Here is a 20,130-nt window from a genome sequence, read left to right as displayed (position 1 = left end):
CAAGCACTCGCTGTTTTGACTTCAGACCGAGTTTTATTTGACACAGGTCTCCTTCCATATAAAGTATAAAGTCTCAATTTTCCTTTGAAAGTGTACGCCCCCTTTACGTCTCGACCAAGTCTTCCAGCAAAAACTCCAACAGGCGCTGCTCAAGATCTTTATTCAGAGGATATCCTTTAGTTTTCGGATTGTAGAGAAAGATTCTGAAGTAACAAAGTTTACGGTCTAAATTTTCTGAGCACATCACCCCAAAACTGATATCCCTTCACTGGCTACCCATCCAATACCGCATTCAGTACAAGACATTACTCTTGGTCTTCCGTTCACTACAGAACCTGGCCCCCCCTTACAAGGCCTCTTTAGTTTCACTATACTGTCCTGCTCGCTCTCTCCGTTCCGCTGATGCTCACCTGTTGGTTGTTCCTCCAGTTCGACTACAAGGGTTCGGTGAACGAGCCTTCAGCGTTGTTGGCCCAAAGTTATGGAACTCGCTCCCCATTTCCCTGCGTTCCTGCACATCACTCAAGACTTTTAAATCTGAACTGAAAACACACCTGTTTCGGACTGCTTTTAATAACTCCTAATTGTTTTATATTATTTTCTGCTTTATCTGACCCTTTTTCCCATTTTATCTGTACAGTGTCCTTGGGTGTTTGAAAGGCGCTTTAAATAAAATGTATTATTATTATTATTATTAAAGTGTGTTCGCTGTGTTTTATACAAAGTAGACTAGTAATTATTTGTAAATAAAAAGGGAACAGGGATTAGAGACCATCTCTGTTCCCTCCAATACTGTTCTTTATAGAGCTCCTGACTTTCTAATATAGAGACTAGTGATTAGCCGACCATTACTGTTCTCTGTATTAGTGGGGAGTACTGATGGGGCGTGATTTATACTGCCTGTAATACTGTTCCAAACAGTGCTTCTGATTCTTCAATGTAGGGAGTAGTGATTAGGGGCCATTTAAAAAACACTGTGGGCGTCCTAGAGCCGGGAATTCACGTTAGAAACCGTGGCTCTACAGCGCGATCAGTACAGCCGAGTAGCGATAATGAAACACAGATAAAGCCTCCCGCCACAGCAGGGTTAAGGGCGGCCGCATGGATTTCCTGCCAGGCAGACCGTCCCCAGGGTGGGGGGCGATGAAGGTGAGGATGAGAGTGGCTGTCTCTGGGTAATTGGACTCCAGGCTTTCTCCCTGCTGAGAGAAACAGCGGTTTCACCATGGGCACTCAGGGAGAGAGGGACTTTAATGAAAGCCTAAGGGGAGGATGAGGGGGGCTCTTCCTATCCAAGGCCAAAAGTTTTCACCACTTTCACAGCACGTCCTTGGCTGTAGGTGAAAGCTTAACACAGGCTTTGGCCATGAGACAGTAAGATCACTCTAACCGGCCAGTATCAGGTTGCATATGAAAACTTTAGAAGGCAATTGCTTTTGCACATTTACAGCAAAAAAATCTTATGTACACAACTTCCCCTCCTCACACTATACGTGGTTGACCAAGACATTTGGGTCTGAAGTTTGCTTCAGTTTTATTAGGGGCTACTGTAGCTATTAGTAAGCTAATATATGCTAATGTAGCTTATGCCTATTAGTATTGCACAAGCTGCAAGACCAATGGAGGTGGGTGGAGGGGGTGGGGGTTAGGGTTAACATTACACATATTTTTGCAGGCTGAAGCCTTTTATCTGAATGGTTTACAATGGGAAAGGTGTGTTTTTCTCACAGTGCAAGTTTTTTTATATGCTCTGAGCAGCCGTCCTTTCCGCAGTGTTCCAAGCACCAAGCTGAAAAAACCTGGAGCAATTGAAGTAGGCAAAGCCATGGGCCTTCTCTTCTGTGCTGACCAGAGATTCCCTTGGCAGGTAGATACAGAAAGAAACACCCCGGACTACTGCCACAAGTTCAGAAGCTGCTGTCAGTAGTCCAGTCACAAGGGCCCGGTTGAAATATTCACAAATGGTTCAACATATTTTGTGTTCAAAATGTCATTACACAGAATCTGAGCTTTCTATGAGCTACTCTATCATGTTCTTTACATGCCAAATAAATGCAGCAACCATCTACTTTATTAAATGAGAAGAGCGGATTAAACAGCAGAAATAACCATATGCTTTTTTGGCTATATTTACAAACTGCTGAATTTGCTCTGAGAAGACGTTGGTGAGAATCGGGAAGCTGCAGCTGCATTCGTTTTTTTTTTCTGCCCAGAATCAAAATCATCAGTTCTCAGTGTTAGGTCTGTGCTTTATGGCTGTCGTCTTGACTAAATGTCATTCACTGAATGAAGCTGCAGGTCTATTCAGAGAAGAAAGGCTCTCAAACTTTAGTGAACTTCATTACACAGTACAGCACATTCATTATTACCACTGCACTAATTTAACATTCTACTGCCATGTAAATAACACATCGCAACAGTTATTCAATACAGTGTACATCTCCAACATGTTCATGTATATATCTACACACCTATAATCTATTTTTTTGCATATCTATAATAGTAATTTATTCTATATACTGTAATGTTGCACTATGCCTATTTATTGCACACTTGCACAGTCTCTTTTTGCACTATTGCTACTATTTGCACTTCTGGTAGATGCTAACTGCATTTCGTTGCCATGTACTTGTACTGAGTAATGACAATAAAGTTGAATCTATCTATCTATCTATCTATCTATCTATCTATCTATCTATCTATCTATCTATCTATCTATCTATCTATCTATCACATGTCTGTAATTTTGCAGTACTGCTGCCACCATCAGGTGACAGGAAAAACTGCAGTGTATTAGCTGGTGTGCCACTTACAACACACCCTAAAACAGAAGCCACAGACAAATTAAAATCTGCCCAAGGGCCGGATTTGGTCCTGGGGCCGGACTTTGGACATATCTGTTTTAAACACCTTTATAAGTCTTTATAAGTCATTTACAGCTAACACTACATTCCCACAACTTCTTCTGTCTGAGATTACTCATCAATCAGTTTAAGGCAAATGTGTGATGGTTTAGGCATGCTCACTGCCAGGGTATAAGCTTCTGTTTGAGATGACATCATGGCTTCAACATGATGGTAGTATGAGGGAAGACTGATTGAGGGATGGGGCTGAACTCTGAGAACTTGGGTTGGAGTTCTGGGCAGCTTCTGCCTGTAGCTAGAAGTCCAGACTCTGCTACATCAGTCCTACAGGAGTCCTTCTACAGCGATGAGGGGGCATCGCTGTAGAAAGACTGATGTAGGACTGATGTAGGACTGAGGAAGAAGGTGATGGTGGGGACTGTGAAAATTGAATCACAAGAATGGAAGGTAAGGATGTGAATTTATAGTGTGTTAAGACTGGAAGAAGGAGGGGTTTCAGGTATATTCCTCCCCCCAAACGTCAGATATAACATAACTACATAACTTTAGCCTTGTAGCTCCAGTGCACTGATAAGGTAATTCAGAAGCTAATATCTTGGATGACTGACTTTTAGAGACATTTAGAGTAAACTGTAAATTAGCTTCTTTCCCATTAAATTGCCCCTTAAAATCCCAGTCCTATTACATCTTAAGGCTTATTATTCAGTAACTACCTGGACTACAGTGACGACTAGCTTTACTGAACACTGAGTTATTCCAGAGATATTATAAGAGAAAAGGGACAAAAGGGAAAAGCCCCCCTTGTTTTGGAGATGTGAGCATGCAGAGTAGTCAAACAACCTATAAAAAGTTTTTTTTGGTGTGTTATTTGGTCCAAAACTACAGATTATTTAAGCTATTTTTGTTGGATTTTACCAGTGATTTCAAATAGGTTTTAAAAACATGAGTCTTGAAAATGACTGGAAATAACTGCCCAGGGGTGAGACATGGTTGCTCTTAAATGGAAAATCACCCATTTTTGTAAAAAAAAAAAATCTAGAAAATAAATAAACATAAACAAAGTCATTCAGAGTGGTTTGATGCGAAATGCTTCAGTCTTGAGAACCTTTGTGTGTCAGAATTGTTCCCAGCGGTGGGGATAGGAACCAGACGTCTGAAGAGTTGAACGCTTCTAAAAGCTCTTTCTCTTAGAGAGATATTACAGGAAATGGTTATGCATAAGCTGCCCTAATGGCCGAGACTCTGATAGTTTTGAGAAGATTTTGGTCTAAAATGTCCCTTTAAAACTGCATTAATGGTAAAGAGGTTCATGTAGGACATTGGAAGATAGAATAGTCAGCAAAGAAAACATGTTTTTCTTCAGATTTACTGTTATTTGCTATCATCATTACATATAAAGACACAGATGACACGTGTAGGTCCGCTGGTTGTTATGGATAGTAAATAAAAAGGCTATATCTGTGTAGACATCTTGACTCGTGGTTCCTCTCAGCAACACTGTTATGAAAGACAAGTCTGTAAGTTTCTCCATAATTAATAATTTCACATCAAACCTCTCTGAAATCATTAGCTGGCTAATGTCTTGTCTTTCGAGCTGCTGCCTCTTTTCTTCCCCTTCCAGTCTTGCTCACTCCTCTCTCTGTCTCTCTCTCTCTCTCTTTCTCACTGGCACAGAACTGCACTAATCTCTTAATCTCCCAGCATCCTTTGCAGGAGACATCTTCAGTACAGCAGCTTTATCCTGCAGGCTTCTACTCACGCGCTGCAGATAGCTCACACTGCCCCGCGCTACAGAGCCATTCCGGTTTAACCCAAATCCGCTTCACTGCTCAAACTCTGTTCTACCACACAGGAGGTTCAAGGGGAAGTGTGTTGATGTTTAGTCGACTTAGTCACGCCCTGAATAAACACTATTGACTGTATCTTCAGTTCCCGTCAGACAGAGTTCCATTCAGAGGTTCCGCTCAAACAGTCTAAAAGTGCTCTTTCTAGTCCTGAAGAGTAAACAGATAAACGGATAAACAATGTGTCTTTGGTTTAAAGGGGAATCTAGTAATTTCAATGTAATTCAACTGATTAGATGTAAACAAAGCCATTCAGACTAATTTAATTTGGAATGATTAACTGAAACTTACAGACTCTGATTTCTTTACAGTGGTGGGGATGGGAACCAGGGGTTGCGATGTCCACAACACAAATATGGGCATTTTATTTACTGTCCAAAATCACCCGTAAACCTACACGTGTCTTCTTTTTATATGTGATGCTGGTGGAAAATAGCATTAAATAGAAGTTTTCTCTGGAGACTTTTGGCGGTGAACGTCTGGCTCCTATCACCACCACTGTGAACAAGTCTGACTGGGTAAGTTTCTCTAGCGGTGTAGCCTATAAGGAAGGCCACCTTTCTAGGCTGCAAAACAGAAGCTAGTGGTGTCACAGGTCACTCCCGGGCCAGTATGCAGCTTTTGAGCCAGGTAAGATGTAATGTAACAGCACAAAATTCACATAAAGCCAAGATTATTATGACAAAGCATAAAAGATACAGTCGTATGGAAAAGTTTGAACAACCCCAGTCAGATTATATGTTGTGTTGATTTTTTTTTAGGTGAAACTAAGTTAACACATCCTCAGATAATGCACTTTAATATAGCATTTTTTTGCATTTAATGCATAGTTTCTAGAGATTTGCTGAGTTTACCATATAGGAAAAATATACAAAATACAATATAAAATGTGCCATGTTTGCACTGGCCACATGTTTTATTTTTTTCCCTCAATAAGCTAAAATCAGCAAATAAACAGTAATTTGCTTTAAAGTGTGCATGTATTTTCTATTCATATTAAGTTATTTTTATGCTTTATTTTTTCCTGTACTGTACACAAAAATGAGCAGACATATGTTATACATAAGTGTGTTCTCTGTAGAGGTGTGTTAACACTTGACCTAGGGTGTTCATACTTTTGCACAATACTATAAAACCTGGACCCGTCTGAAAGACGTACAGCACAGAAGGACGAGAGCTGTTCAGACAGAATGAAAGGCATGTGCGTGAGTGTGTTTGCCTGGCTATGAATGAGGGTTTCACACACTCCCTCTCAGTCTCTGTAGCGTGGAGAAACACACACTGCAGCAATCACATAACATTCAGAGTCTAAGTGATGCTCGATAATCAGTGACAGGCTTAAGACTGGAGTGGATCATATACAGGAATGAAGTACAGGTATGAGTGTGTGTGATTGCTTGGGAGCTATTCAAATCATTTTGAGTGTGTGTGTGTGTGTGTGTGTGTGTGTGTGTGTGTGTGTGTGTGTGTGTGTGTGTGTGTGTATTTTCCTCTGCATTCACACACTTGCAGCGTATATGTGTAGATTGCTGGTATTTATAAAGCGACAGCTATACAGCCCTCATAGGGAATGAACTGTGCAGGACTTTTTTCATGGTGAAATCAACTGTAGCAGCCTCTTTATGCAGATAGACAAGTGGTCATTCCACTCGACTGAGATGTTTTGATTCCATTTCACTTTTAGTTTTTGAATCATACACACATCCATTGAAATATAGTCCATCAACATTACTGTAGACAAAAAAGTAGAGTTCAACTGACGGACCCTAGATGTTGCATTTTATGGCTGTAAAAATGCGTTATTATTATTATTATTGTTGTTGTTGTTGTTGTTATACTACTACTACTACTACTAATAATAATAATAACAATAATATTAGTATTTTAATTAATAATCATATTATGATTATTACATTTATATTATGTTATACATAATATAATATATATATTATTATTATATTACATTCAACTAAATTTTCATTTTTATTACATAATAAAAAATTAAATTATTTAAAATAATATATATTAAAATGTACCTCTAATTGCTTTCCAAATACAAAACTGAAGACAAAAACAATATAATAAATATAAAATACAACAAATATAACTAAATTGGTAAAACAATTTTGGAAAAGCAAAAACAGCTAAAATGTAAAATAAAAATTCACTTTTAAAATAAATACATTTTTTCTTAAAATAATGTAAATATTGCAACAAGATACAACAAATCCGAAATCCAGAAAAGCTGTTTTATGTTCCTTTAAAATTTGTTTGTTTGAAATATTTTTGTTATTTTATTCACAAACAACTTTCTACTGTCTTATACCAACAATACTAATACTACTGCTAATAAAAAAAATAATTCATAACTAATTCATACATTATTAATAACTTGTGGTAGTTTTTGAAAACAACAATAAATGTATGTTCAATAATTATATAATATTAAAAGATAATGAATCAATTAGACACTGTAACTACCTACTTATAGTATTATTTTATTTATTAGTATATTAAAGTTATTTTTATTCTAACTTTATCCTCAAAGTTCTACTCAGTTTCTCAGTTCATCAGTCTGGATTAACAACCGTGCCTTAATTTTAAGAAAATGAATATTATTCTTACTAATATTAAGACTAACAGTTTTACAGCTTATTTGAAATCTATGAAATAGTAGTGTTACCATCTTATTAGGGTCATTTTATACATTTATCTACAGCAACATTGCTTGATGCTCACTTAGACTTTAACTTACATTCAACTAAATATATTTTAAAAGCTGCTGAATTTTAAGATGAATGTAACATATTCTTTTTAAATCTAACTCTAACCTCATCTCTAAGTTTCACCAAATGGTTTATTAAAGGGGCATTCTCCCAATTTCAAAAATTGTAGGGACCTGTGAAAATAAACTGTGATCTGTTTAAAATGTCAGTCTGTGTGTTTGTTACCCAGCAGTTCCATGGCGTCGTCCTCGTCCTCCATCTCGTCCTCCGTAACTGAAGGGGCGGAGCTGGTCATGGAGTCTAAAGAGTCCTGGGACAGCATGGCTGCCAAGAGCTTCTTATGTTGCTGCTGCTGCTGCTTCAGCCCTTTATTCTTCCCCTCCATCTTCAGACTGCAGAGGGAGAGAGAGAGAGAGAGAGAGAGAGAGAGAGAGAGAGAGAGAGAGAGAGAGAGAGAGAGAGAGAGGGAGAGAGAGAGAGAGAGAGAGAGAGAGAGAGGGAGAGAGAGAGAGAGAGAGAGAGAGAGAGGGGGAGAGAGAGAGAGAGAGAGAGAGAGGGAGAGAGGGAGAGAGAGATAGGGAGAGAGAGAGAGGGAGAGAGAGAGAGAGAGAGGGAGAGAGAGAGAGGGAGAGAGAGAGAGGGAGAGAGAGAGAGAGAGAGAGGATGCAAAGGTTTTTAGTTTTAGCTTGAGTAAACAGAAAAGGATCAAGTAGGATGCAAGTAGATAAGTCATGGTCATAAAGCTTATTGCACAGTGTTTATTACAGTTTGTGGTCTGCAGGCACAAAAGAGCAACCCTTCACATTGCTTCACGTGGCTCATCCAGAGGTAAAGAATTATTACGCCAGTCACTCCTGGAGCCTTCAGGTTCATCTTCGCCAGCGTCACAGGAGTGATCACGAAGATTCAGTGACTGACAGCTGGGAGCGTCATCCCAGAATGTGTTCGAGTTCACCATTAAAACATAAAAAAAAGATTTGGCCATGGTCAGTTCTTTGGCTTGTGCCCTCTATTCTTTAAACTTTGCTTTCAGACTTTTAACTGTTCTTTGACGCAGCAGCCTCGTTCTCCTAAGGTACAGAAACATCACCCCAAATGCTTATAAGGTCTAACCAGCGTGAAATTATGACGAATGCTGAGTTGGGTTGATGTAAAAGCCACATGAATTCCGATCTGGCTGTTCAGACAGTTGCATTGCTGCAGATCAGATACGGATCGGATTTCATATGAACATATGAAAGCATCTCAAACATCATCTTTACACTGCCACACAGATCTGTGTCACATATGAAGAAAAAAATCTGATTTGGGCCACTTTAACCTGCTCTGTAAACGTAGCCTTTGTCTCCACAAATGAGTCTTAATCGTAAGTGTGTGAACCTGAATATACACATGAAGACATCAGTCAGATGCCAGACCCACCAATGACTCATATCTCCCTCTTTTTAACATATATAATATCTTCATATTAATATATTAATGTCTGAATATATATGATATATTTATGTCTTAACAGATGTGTAAGTTACCCACTAATAACCCCATGTACCACAACAGATGCTGGCTTTTGAACTTTAAATGCTGCTGGGTGGTCTATTTCTTGTTTGCCCAGAAAGCACAACATCTGTTATTTCCATCAACAATCCGAAAGGCGGACTAATCAGATCACAATAAAAGTTTCCACTGTGCATCAATCAGCCCAGAGAAGTCGGCGGCGTTTCTGGATGCTGTTTGCATATGACTTCTGCAGTGTGTAGTACAGTATTAACTTGCATTTGTGGACGGAGCAACAAACAGTGCTTGTTGACAGTGGTTCATCATACTTATTCAGAGGCCATGCTTTGATATCCATCAATGAAGCATGTCGGTTTTTACTGCAGTGCTGTCTGAGGGGTACAAAAACCACAGGCATTCAGATATGATTTTTCCAAATTCTCTGAACCTTTTCATAATATTCCACACTGTAAAGTAATACCTAAAATACCTAAACCTCTTGCACATGCTTGTTAAAGAATGTTGTTCTGAAACAGCTGGATTACTTCTTAATGCACTTTTTGGCTCATTTTATAGATGCTCTTTTTATACCCAAGCATGATTAACTCACCTCATTTAAAATGTTAAACATTTTCTGAACATTTCTAGTCTCAAATTGCCCATTTAAAAAAAAAATGGATTGAGTGCATGTACAAAACAATGAAACTGATAAAGTAAATGCCATGTTATTGTACCACTTTAACCATTTTACACAGCAGTAATATCACTCTGAACTGATTTGTCGTTAGCCGTTATCTCCGGGTCTCACGCATCCTAACTATGACAAGTACAGCTCGCATAAACAGAGGAAGTCATTTAACACGCAGTGAAAAACGTTGAAGAGTTAAAGATTAACAGATGGTCAGCTATGAAGTTGCGAAAGTGAATGTGTGAATTTCTGCAGCTATATTGGGAACCATTTCCAAATATCAGCTCCACAGAGAAACGTGTTAGAATGACCTCGTCAACCAGCTCGCGTAGTACAGCTTAATAACTCATCCAATTTAATCCTGCCAGATAAAAATAATGAATTACGGACATCTGCTTCACCCCGTAGCCCACATACTGGACACGTTATTTCAATATTCTCTCAGTGAAGATGAACTGAAATGCCTGTAATGTTGAATTTAATTGTCATCTTACTGGTATTTACAGGTCAGACCATGAGAGGGCAGGCATAATTTACATATTCAGAGAATAATAGAATAGAGCATGAAAATAGAGCCTAGAGAAAACAGCTGTGAAGCATGTTTTGGTGTTGATGAGCTTGATTTTACACTAAAAATGAAAGAAAGTTAATTAATCCGGGAGGAAAAAAATAACTACCTGTATTTGGTAGCCTTCCCTTCACCAGGCAATGAAGCTTCTCTTTGCTTCACTTTTGTATTTAAGAGGAACAATACAGATAAATCTCCATCACTGTTTTAAGATGTAAATGGTCCAGGTTTAGCCAAACGGTTCATTTTCATCTGCCGTCACTAATAGGGTTGATATTTAAACTACGGCTGTCGAACAATAAAATGATTAATCACAGTGAATCGTATTATTTTGTTCAGTTACTTGCAGTTAACCTCTTATTTTCCAGGGTATATTTTGGTTTATCCATCTGAATTTACCTGACCAAATCGCAAGGCAAATTATTCAGTAACTGCATGAAATAAATGCAAATTTTTGTTTAATTTATTTTTTTTGTAAAAGTTAATAAAAAATTAATAAGTTTTATAATCAAACACATATTGCTATATGCTTACAATTTACTGCTAAAAAGCTAAAATCTTAGATGCACTTTGTATTATTTTATTTAAATAATTTTTACAGAGCAGATCACTGAGGAGACACCGTCTGTTTAGAGTTCATAGCCCAGTTTTGTGGGAAAATCGGTCGACTTTTAGTAGAAAAAAAGTTCAGCTTTTTTTATTATAAGGGTTTAAAATCACATCACCATCTATTTGACTGGAAAGAAGACAGTCACAGCTCTCATACGACACCCACTTTTTGAACGTAGCTTATGAAATGTGAAAGTTATGAAAAATATGACGAAGTGTGTTTTAGAACCACCGGTGGTTCCAAGATTATTTTCCATTTAAAAAGCAGTGTGATTTGAGTTCTATGTGGACCAATAAGCTTCCACAGAAGTTACTTATTACTTTCAATAATTCAATAACATTATTTTCATTGTGAGTTTTCACAAAAATCATGTAATCGTAAGGTCAACCACTGTCTAATGAGAGCAACAGTGGCTGCACGTTCCAACTTGCACATTCAACTTCGAGACGCTGTGGTTTTACCCTTTGCTATTTCTTTTGATACTTTTTCTCCACTGAGCAATGTGCAGTGTCGTCTTTAGAACGTTCTCCCTCATTCACATTGTTCTACAGGCATCTTCCCCCATTCATACTGTTCTACAGGCATCCCCACCATTCACACAGGTCCTAGAATGTTCTGCAGCATACACATTTTTCTAGAATGTTCTCTCATAAAACGGAACATTCTGTAATTGAATGCTCTCGAGTCAGTCACACTTTTCTAGAATGTTCTCTTCCAATTACAGATGCATTCCTTCATAGTTGCAAAGCTGGACTCACTTCCGTTCAACTTATTCAGAATTTTTTTGTCGTAGAGTCGCAATATAGCATTGGGTTTCCAGTTGAAAATGCTACGCTTTTGAGCTGGACTATGTTGTTATAGCTAATCAAAACTAGGCAGGATGAAAATGACATCTACTCTTACATGTATTTTGACCAGGGGTGTTCAAACTTTTGCATAAGGCTGTATTTGGTTCTAGAATCTTCTCCCTCATTTACACTGTCCTAGAATGTTCTCCTAGTTCACATTGTTCTAGAATGTTCTACTTCATTCAAACTCTTCAACAGGTACTTTCACACAAGTTCTAGAATGATCCCCATCATTCACACTGTTCTAGAAACATCTCCCTCATTCACTGTCTTAGGATCTTCTCCCTCATTCATACTGTTCTAGAATGTTCTACCACATTCCCACACTTGAACAGGTGTAGCCATCATCCACACTATCCTACAATGTTCTCCCTCATTCAAACTGCCCTAGAAGGTTCTCCTAGTTCACAGTGTTTTAGATTGTTCTCCATTATTTACAAACTTCTAGAATCTTCTCCCTCATTCACACTGTTCTAGAATAAATTCTCTCCCTAATTTAGACTGTCCTAGAATGAATGCTCTCCCTCATTCACACTGTCCTAGAAGCATCTCCCCATTCACACAGGTTCTAGACTGTTCTCCCTCATTTACGCTGTCTTAGAATGTTCTCCTAGTTCACATTGTTCTAGAATGTTCTACTTCATTCCCCCTCTTCAACAGGTACTTTCACACAAGTTCTAGAATGATCTCCATCATTCACACTGTTCTAGAAACATCTCCCTCATTCATGCTGCCCTAGGATCTTCTCCCTCATTCATACTGTTCTGGAATGTTCTCCCTCATTCACACTGTTCTAGTTGTACTATGTTTGCACTATATTGAGCAGAATGGGATTTTTGCCAAAAATCTCATACTGGGCTATTTCGTGTTCTGGAACGATGTAAAGCTGCCTGCCAACATTAGAATGTAGACGTTTGTTGGAAAATGCTGGATGCGTTGGGCTTTAAAGCTGCCAGTGGAATCCTGGGAGGCATTGTATGCTAATGTGCAGTGTAGTAAGGCTGGCTGATCATTTTAGTGGCTCTGTTTCTGCTTTTTCCGAGCCACAGCAGTGTTTCAGCTTATTCCCTCCTCTGCTGTTTTGTTTTGCTGCATCAGCAGAGCAAAGAAAGCAGACGCCGTGCTCATAAACAGCCACACATGCCCACACGCCCTGCCACTCGGGAAAATATTCTGCATCGCGGAGTGTGTACTGTTTGTTGATTCACTACAGCAGAGAGTGAAACTCTAAAGAATAAACAAGTGTTGAGTAAATTAGGTACAAGGCAGGGATGCATCTTAAGTTTGGGGGCATTGTCTAAAAGTTTTTAGACACCTGCTCATCCATCATTTCTACTGAAATCAAGGGAATAATAGGCAGTTTGTCCCTCTTATTACAGTAACAGTCTCTGCTCTTCTGGGAAGGCTTTTCATTAGATGTTGGAATTGTTTTGGATGGAGCTCCATCACTCCAGAGAACGCAGTTCCACTGCTCCACAACTCACTGCCGGGGGGGCTTTATACCTCTCTAGGTGACGTTAGGTGACACTGGGCATAGTGACTTATGTGCATCTGCTCCATAGTGTCCCATTCTGTCGTTCTCTGCTTTTCTAGGGACATTATACAAGCTATAAGTGCACAATTGAACACCTGCATTAGAAATGGGAATCCCTAAATTAGAAGGGCTGTCTAAATACTTTTGAACATGATTGTCATGATGTTTGGGCAGTTTAATGCACCAAAAATAATCATAATTAATTTTTACATGGCTAATTTGAACCTCTCTTCACCTCTCAGGCTGTTTCTGTTACTGTGCATTTATGCAGATGTTAATGTGTGTGTCCTCCGTATATGATTCGTACTTATTTTCAAAACATGTCATTTCACCAGCACCCAAACTTTTGCATATGACTGTATATGAAAATGACTTCTGTTCTAATTGGGTGTCCTGTATTGTGCCTCACTTAAAAGGCACTCCTTTTAAATGAGGCACAATACAGGACAATTAGAAACACTCATAACTACAGTGTCAGTGGGTGGAGCTAAACTGCCGTAGGCTGAATAGAAGGATATATGTAAATATGCTGGTTTTCATGACATCACAGAAACATTTCATTCCAAATGGACTGTTTTTGGAACTTGGTTACCATGAAGGAACTGGATGGACTGGAAAGCAATGGTACATTTTAAAACTAGTAATGTTTACATTATACGATTACATTCAACTCTTTTATTAAATAAAAGCAAAGAGAAGTCAGTTTCCCACTATATAGACCCTTTATGCCAGCACTGAATTGTGTTTTTAACTGATCTAATACAGTCCAAACAACTTAATATAGCGAGAGCAATAAAAACATAGTAAACAGAAAGTTCTGATCCTTAAATCTGATTGAGATCCAAGCAATTCTAAAATACACAATATACATATAACGATCATTAAAAAGAGTGTGCTGTAAAGCAACTGCTATGCTGCTCACATGGACCACAGAGTGAACTGACTGCTGAACTAAGAAGCTGGTTTTGTTTCAACTCAGACGCTGATAACTTATTTTCTTAACAACCAGGCTAAACGATAGCTAACAGCTTAAACTCTGAAAAAATAGCTTAGACCAACATGAATTCCAAGATGGTTTATGCTGGTCTGGTGCTGGTTTAGCTGATCACCCAGCATGGGCATAATACTAATAACAGGCTACCAGCATCCAAAACTTGACAAAATTTGGCCATAATATAAAAAATGATGCTACTTGAATGTCTTACTTCAAATTTCTGTGTTTTGGTTAAATCTGCCTAAACTGGTATTAAACTCAGTTTGGGAAAATGAATGTGTGGTACGGTTAGCTTAATGCTTGCCCAACAAAGGAAATCACATGAAGACCCTAGCAGAAATTAGCATTAGCAAATTGTTGCTGTAGTAATGTGGTGAGTATAAACTACTTATAAAGTGAAAGTTAATTGAGCACAGCGATGTTATGATATTTCATTATTATATCACAAAAAATAAAAAGCTGAAGATTAATAGGTGACAAAGTTCTTTTCCCCCTCTAGCAGTCCATGGCTGCTTGGCCACCCTGCAAGAAAAACCAGTATAGACCAGCATGGCTCATCACCAGCAAAACCAACATATGTTGTGTTTTGGATGCGGTATTCTGGTCAGCAGCAATGGACGTTAATATGCTGATCACAACCAAAACCAGCATATGTGGTGTTTCGATGATGGTGTGCTTGTCAACCAGTATGACCATAATGGCTAAACCAGAACCAGACCAGCACTGTTTGCTGTCGGAACAAAACCTTGTATCTCCAAAATGGTAACTTCACAGCAGAAGGAAAAAACCTCCTTTACATTTAATGTAAGTCAATGGAACCAGATGTTTTTCCAAGTCATTTTGTGTCATTTATTTTAGTCCATTCATCATGGAATTTACACACAATGTAAAGTGCTCCAGGTGTTTTTTATAATATGTCAAAAACTGAAAAATGGAGATACAAAGTTGTGTCCCACCAACAGCAATATGCTGTTCTATTAGCAGGTCATACTCTAAACAAATGACATTTCTTGGCAGAAAATTTGTTTATTTTACTTATAATTATTATTATTATTATTCATAACCTAAATCATTTATTGACAGCTTGTGCATTTTATCATATTTTATGTTGTTGCCATTTAGACAATCAATAAGCCACTTGAAGCTGTGCATTACAGTGATTTTACCATTGGTAAAGGGGTTTAAGCCAAAAACACCCCTTACCTGTGCTAAAATCACAGTAAAGCACAGCCTCTTGTAGCTTATTGCATTAATAAAACATCATAGACTGCTGTTGCTCTTCACCACCTACTCACACTCTAAGCAAATAAGACAGTTCCGTCAACTTTACTCACTTTGCGGTTAGAAAACTGCCTCTGTCATTTGCCCTCACTCTAAATCCTGCAAAGCCCCACATCAAGCATTTCCTGCAATGCAAAGTAAAAGGCCTTGACATGAATAAAGAGCGAGAGATGCAATTATTTAGACATCGGTATTCAGCAGGGAATAAGCATGGCACCTCTGTTTAATCAACACCTACTGGGCACTGACAGGACTGTGCGGCAGCGCAAAGGTCTCCACAGCGACGGCTCCGGATCCCCAGTTTTCGCTTAATTATGCCAAGTCGGAATTTGTGACCTGATTTATCCCATCAGCTCGCTCATTAGGAGCAGCAGGCTGTAGACTGTCAAAAGGAATGATTCATACACCCGATCGCTCGTGAACGCAGCAGCCCCATTCTTTTTGGTGCTGACAAGCAGAGAGTGAATTCAGCGAGGGGTTAAGGTTGCGTGAAGTTCGTGTGATTTGAAGATTTGCACTGATTTCACCTTTGAGCAAGTCTGACTGATGCTTCTTAAAGGGATATTTTAACCTGCTCTTTATCAGCCACATCTGCATTGTACCACAGAATACCACAGACAATAGTTTTAACTCATAACCCCATATTCAGAAAAGAATAGAAAACCTGCTGACTCACAATCACTCCCAGAACTTACAATAGAAGCCAATGAAAGGTAGATGCCAGTGAACCTTTCCTGAAACTAGTTGCATGTTGTGAGTTGCCTACAACCTAATTTCTAGGCAACTTGACCGTTACAAGATGCAATTTAAAAACAAGTGAAGTTGCATGCAACATTTAGTTACTCCACTAGTTAGCCAATCTGCCTATATATTTTTTGATATGCTGTATCATTGTCCTGCGATGGACTGGCGACCTGTCCAGGGTGTATCCTGCCTTCCGCCCAAAGACTGCTGGGATAGGCTCCAGCACCCCCCCCCGTGACCCTGACGGAGAAGCGGCTAAGAAAATGGATGGATGGATGTATCATTGTCACTTTTACACATTTGTTGCATTTTGTATCATTTTCATGTTTTTTTCCAGCTGTCACTGCAATTCTTTTTCAATATTTTAACACAAAAAAAGCCTTCATTGAGCTGAACAGCTTCCCTTTACATTGTGTAAAAAATTCACAAAGAATGGATCAATAGAAATGCTTCAAAACTGCTTAGAATAAAAACTCTTACATTAAACTTTTACTTACATTACACAAAGTACATTTTTTTGTCATTTGGAGATACAGCGACAATATCTGTTTATATCTGTCAACAATATCTGAAATGCATTGATCTGTAGAGGCTTCTTGAGTTTTCTATCTGTTGTGTGTATGTTAAGCGTTTGAAAGACTAATGTGCATGTTACTATTGCGGTTATAACTGACTTGATGCCATGTGTATCATGTGTGATACTGTTAGCTTGATGCTAATCCAACAAAGGAAATCACATGTAGACGCTAGTGTAAAATTAGCATTATTGTTGCAGTAGTAAATTAGTGAGCATAATAAAGTGAATGTTTCTGCATTAAGAGCTGGTATTGATTGATAGTTCATTATTATATCACAAAAAAAAAATGTTTATGCATAATGGGTGACTGAAAAGTTATGTTCCCCAATGCATACGTTGTGTTTTCATGATGGTATACTGGTCAACCAGTATGACCATGCTGGGGTGACCAGCTAAACCTGAACCCAGCACTAGACCAGTATAAACCAGTGTTTTTCAGGAGGGCATACTCTAAACAAACTATGTTTCTTGGTGAAAAAAAATGTTTATTGTGCTTGCAACTGTTTATGTAAAGCATTTACATAAAAGATTAAATTGCAAGTCACTATTGACTATTGTTATAACCCACTTGATCATCGTCTTGATCATCCTGTCCCAGAAGTACAAGTTAATCAAAGAGTGTGTCTGGGTCTCCTCTTCTGTAACAACGTCCATTGTTTGGATCCCAAATGAATCTGAGCTCTGTGTAAAATAAGAGGGTGTCAATATAGGAGAAAATGGATCTAGTTATGTGGATCATGATACCTGCAGGCTAAAGATGAATAAAGACTGGAACAAGCAACCATTCAATCAGCTGTTAGCTGTTAGCTGGCTCGTTAACACAGCTCAGTACAGGAATGATGACTTGAGAAACTCACATTTGTTGTCACGGCCCTGAAAACTCACAAAACAAAAAACTGTGCCTCTTTCTCGACTGCCCAATGAGTCATCTTTGGGTTTTTTCTTGTCCACTGATCTGGTCAAATCAAAGGTTTGAAAGTATGTTGTAAAACGTGATCATGTGACGCATCATTAGCATTTTGATCGCCTGTTTCATGAAAATTGTTGCACAAAGTGTTTAGAACTGTTGCGGCTGAGTTTCAAATGAAGTGCAGGAAGCTTTACATGCGAATAGAGTGCAATTTAGTTTCCTGTAGGTTTCAAGCAACTAAAGCTGCATGACAGTTTCACCATGTAAAGTCACCTAAATCATCCAATGGACACAAATAATTTAACAACACATGCCATTGTTTGAATTGTCAACAGATGGTGGAGTGTGGCTTATGTGAAGTGAGAGATTTTTCCCGTCTTGGTTCTCCTGCTCTAGAACAGCATGCATATATGTATACTGTATGCGTCTCAATAGGTCTGTAAACCTATTAACTACCTGCTTGTTATGTAGGAGAGAAGAATACGCTTCACTTATGGAGAATGTAAAGTGTAAACTGATTACACAGAGTCTGCAGATGCTACCAATGACATTCAACTGGCAGTTCTTCATTTGGTTGAATTTTACAGACATGGATTTCAGCAATAACAGGCTTTTTCATGCTGTGAGTTGGTGCGGTCCTGGAGGAATATTTTGGGTTGCATCCGCTTAAATCTGGACGGAACAAAAGGACTTAGCATACAACATGACGTAAGCTCAGAAAAACAGCACAAACAGTTAAATGCAGACATCAACTTTACTAAAAGCTGCATCAATTTTAGTGTTTAAACCTTTAAGCAGTTTCTTAAAATCAGTACTTCATTTAATTTCATAACACCTAACAGAGTTTTGTGAATTCAGAATCTTTCAAAAAAGAATCATGATGCATCTTAGAATAAATTTTTTTCCACCCCCAATATCAGAATAATGAGATAATATCTCATAATTTTGACTTAGTATCTTATAATTACTATTTACTATGTCATTGCATTAATAATATTATTATGTTATTAATATTATATTAATTATATATGCAGTAATTATAACATAACATTATAATCTTACAATTAAGACTTGCTATCTCATAATTATGACTTAGTATCTCATAATAATGACTTAATATATTGTATTATAATTACAACAATCCCATAATTGACTTTGTATTTCAGAATTAAAATTTAGCATTTCATAATGACATACTAAGGGCGGCACGCTGGCGTGATGGGTAGCGCTGTTGCCTCACAGCAAGGAGGGCCTGGGTTTGATTCCCCGGCCGGGCGACCAGGGTCCTCTCTGTGTGGAGTTTGCATGTTCTCCCCATGTCTGCGTGGGTTTCCTCCGGGTTCTCCGGTTTCCTCCCACAGTCCAAAGACATACAGTCAGGCCAACTGGACATGCTAAATTGCCCCTGGGTGTGAATGTGTGAGTGACTGTCTGTGTCTGTCTGTCTGCCCTGCGATGGACTGGCGACCTGTCCAGGGTGTATCCTGCCTTCCGCCCGAAGACTGCTGGGATAGGCTCCAGCACAACCCCCCCCAGCCCCCCCTCCCCCGCGACCCTGAAGGAGAAGCGGCTTAGAAAATGGATGGATGGATGGATGGATAATAACATACTACATCATGTGTATGACTATGCCATAATTACAACTTACAATGTCATCTGACTTAGTATTTCAGCATTATGAAAAAGCATCTCATATTTTTACATTTTTACTTTGTCATTATTATGATCTAATATATCACAATTATGATTTATTATCTACATGACATTAATTAGAAAAACATTTTCTCATTAGTATGAGATACTAAGTCACAATTATGAGAAAATTTCTGATTTTTATGGGACACAAAGTCATTATTAGGGGATACTTTGTCATAATTATGAGATTCTAAAGTCCTATTTGAGCTGGATTAGTTCTACCAGAGGTGGGGCAGTAATGTAACTTGCCAGTTCATATGGGATAAAAATCTATGTAAAGATCCCCAAATTACCCGTTATTAAACATTATAGCGCAGACGTTTGCCTCAACATTATGCAGCACTTCTAAACAATAACAACACTCTATATGGCTAAAGGGCAAATAGTCGAGGAAGGAGACTTTACATCTCATTTCAGTGTGAGGTTGCATGTGCTTTCAAAGGCATCTCATTAGTTTAATTTGTAATCACCCAAATTACAGCACCTCATCAGATGAAACTAATCCAGCTCCAATAGGTATATTTATGAAATAGCAATTCATTATTATGAAAAATTATTATTATTACAATGAACTACATGGTGTTTTTTTTAATGGTGGAAATGGCATCCATACAAACTAGAAGTAGTAAAGAGAGCATTGGAAATTCATTCAGAATGACAACACCAGACAACTGTTAAAATAAGCAAAACCAATGCCTTTTTGAAGAGAAAGTTCAATAAAAATCATCAGGGAAAAGTCAGCGGGAGAGTAGA

At 38.4% G+C, this 20,130-nt stretch overlaps 1 protein-coding gene across 2 annotated transcripts in view; it reads right to left on the bottom strand.

The window, feature by feature from the left end:
- The window catches only part of c24h8orf34 (chromosome 24 C8orf34 homolog), a 186,246-nt gene that overhangs the window by 102,915 nt on the left and 63,201 nt on the right, over positions 1–20,130 (bottom strand). For both annotated transcript variants that reach the window (XM_017716201.2, XM_037533851.1), the window contains exon 7: positions 7,660–7,826. In XM_017716201.2, the coding sequence (XP_017571690.1) occupies positions 7,660–7,826 (167 nt within the window). The remainder of the gene's footprint in view (positions 1–7,659; positions 7,827–20,130) is intronic.

This window comes from Pygocentrus nattereri, chromosome 24 (assembly GCF_015220715.1).
Source record: "Pygocentrus nattereri isolate fPygNat1 chromosome 24, fPygNat1.pri, whole genome shotgun sequence".
NCBI lineage: Eukaryota > Metazoa > Chordata > Actinopteri > Characiformes > Serrasalmidae > Pygocentrus > Pygocentrus nattereri.
Note: the sequence above shows the minus strand (reverse complement) of the source record. Positions and strands in the feature narration are given on the sequence as shown.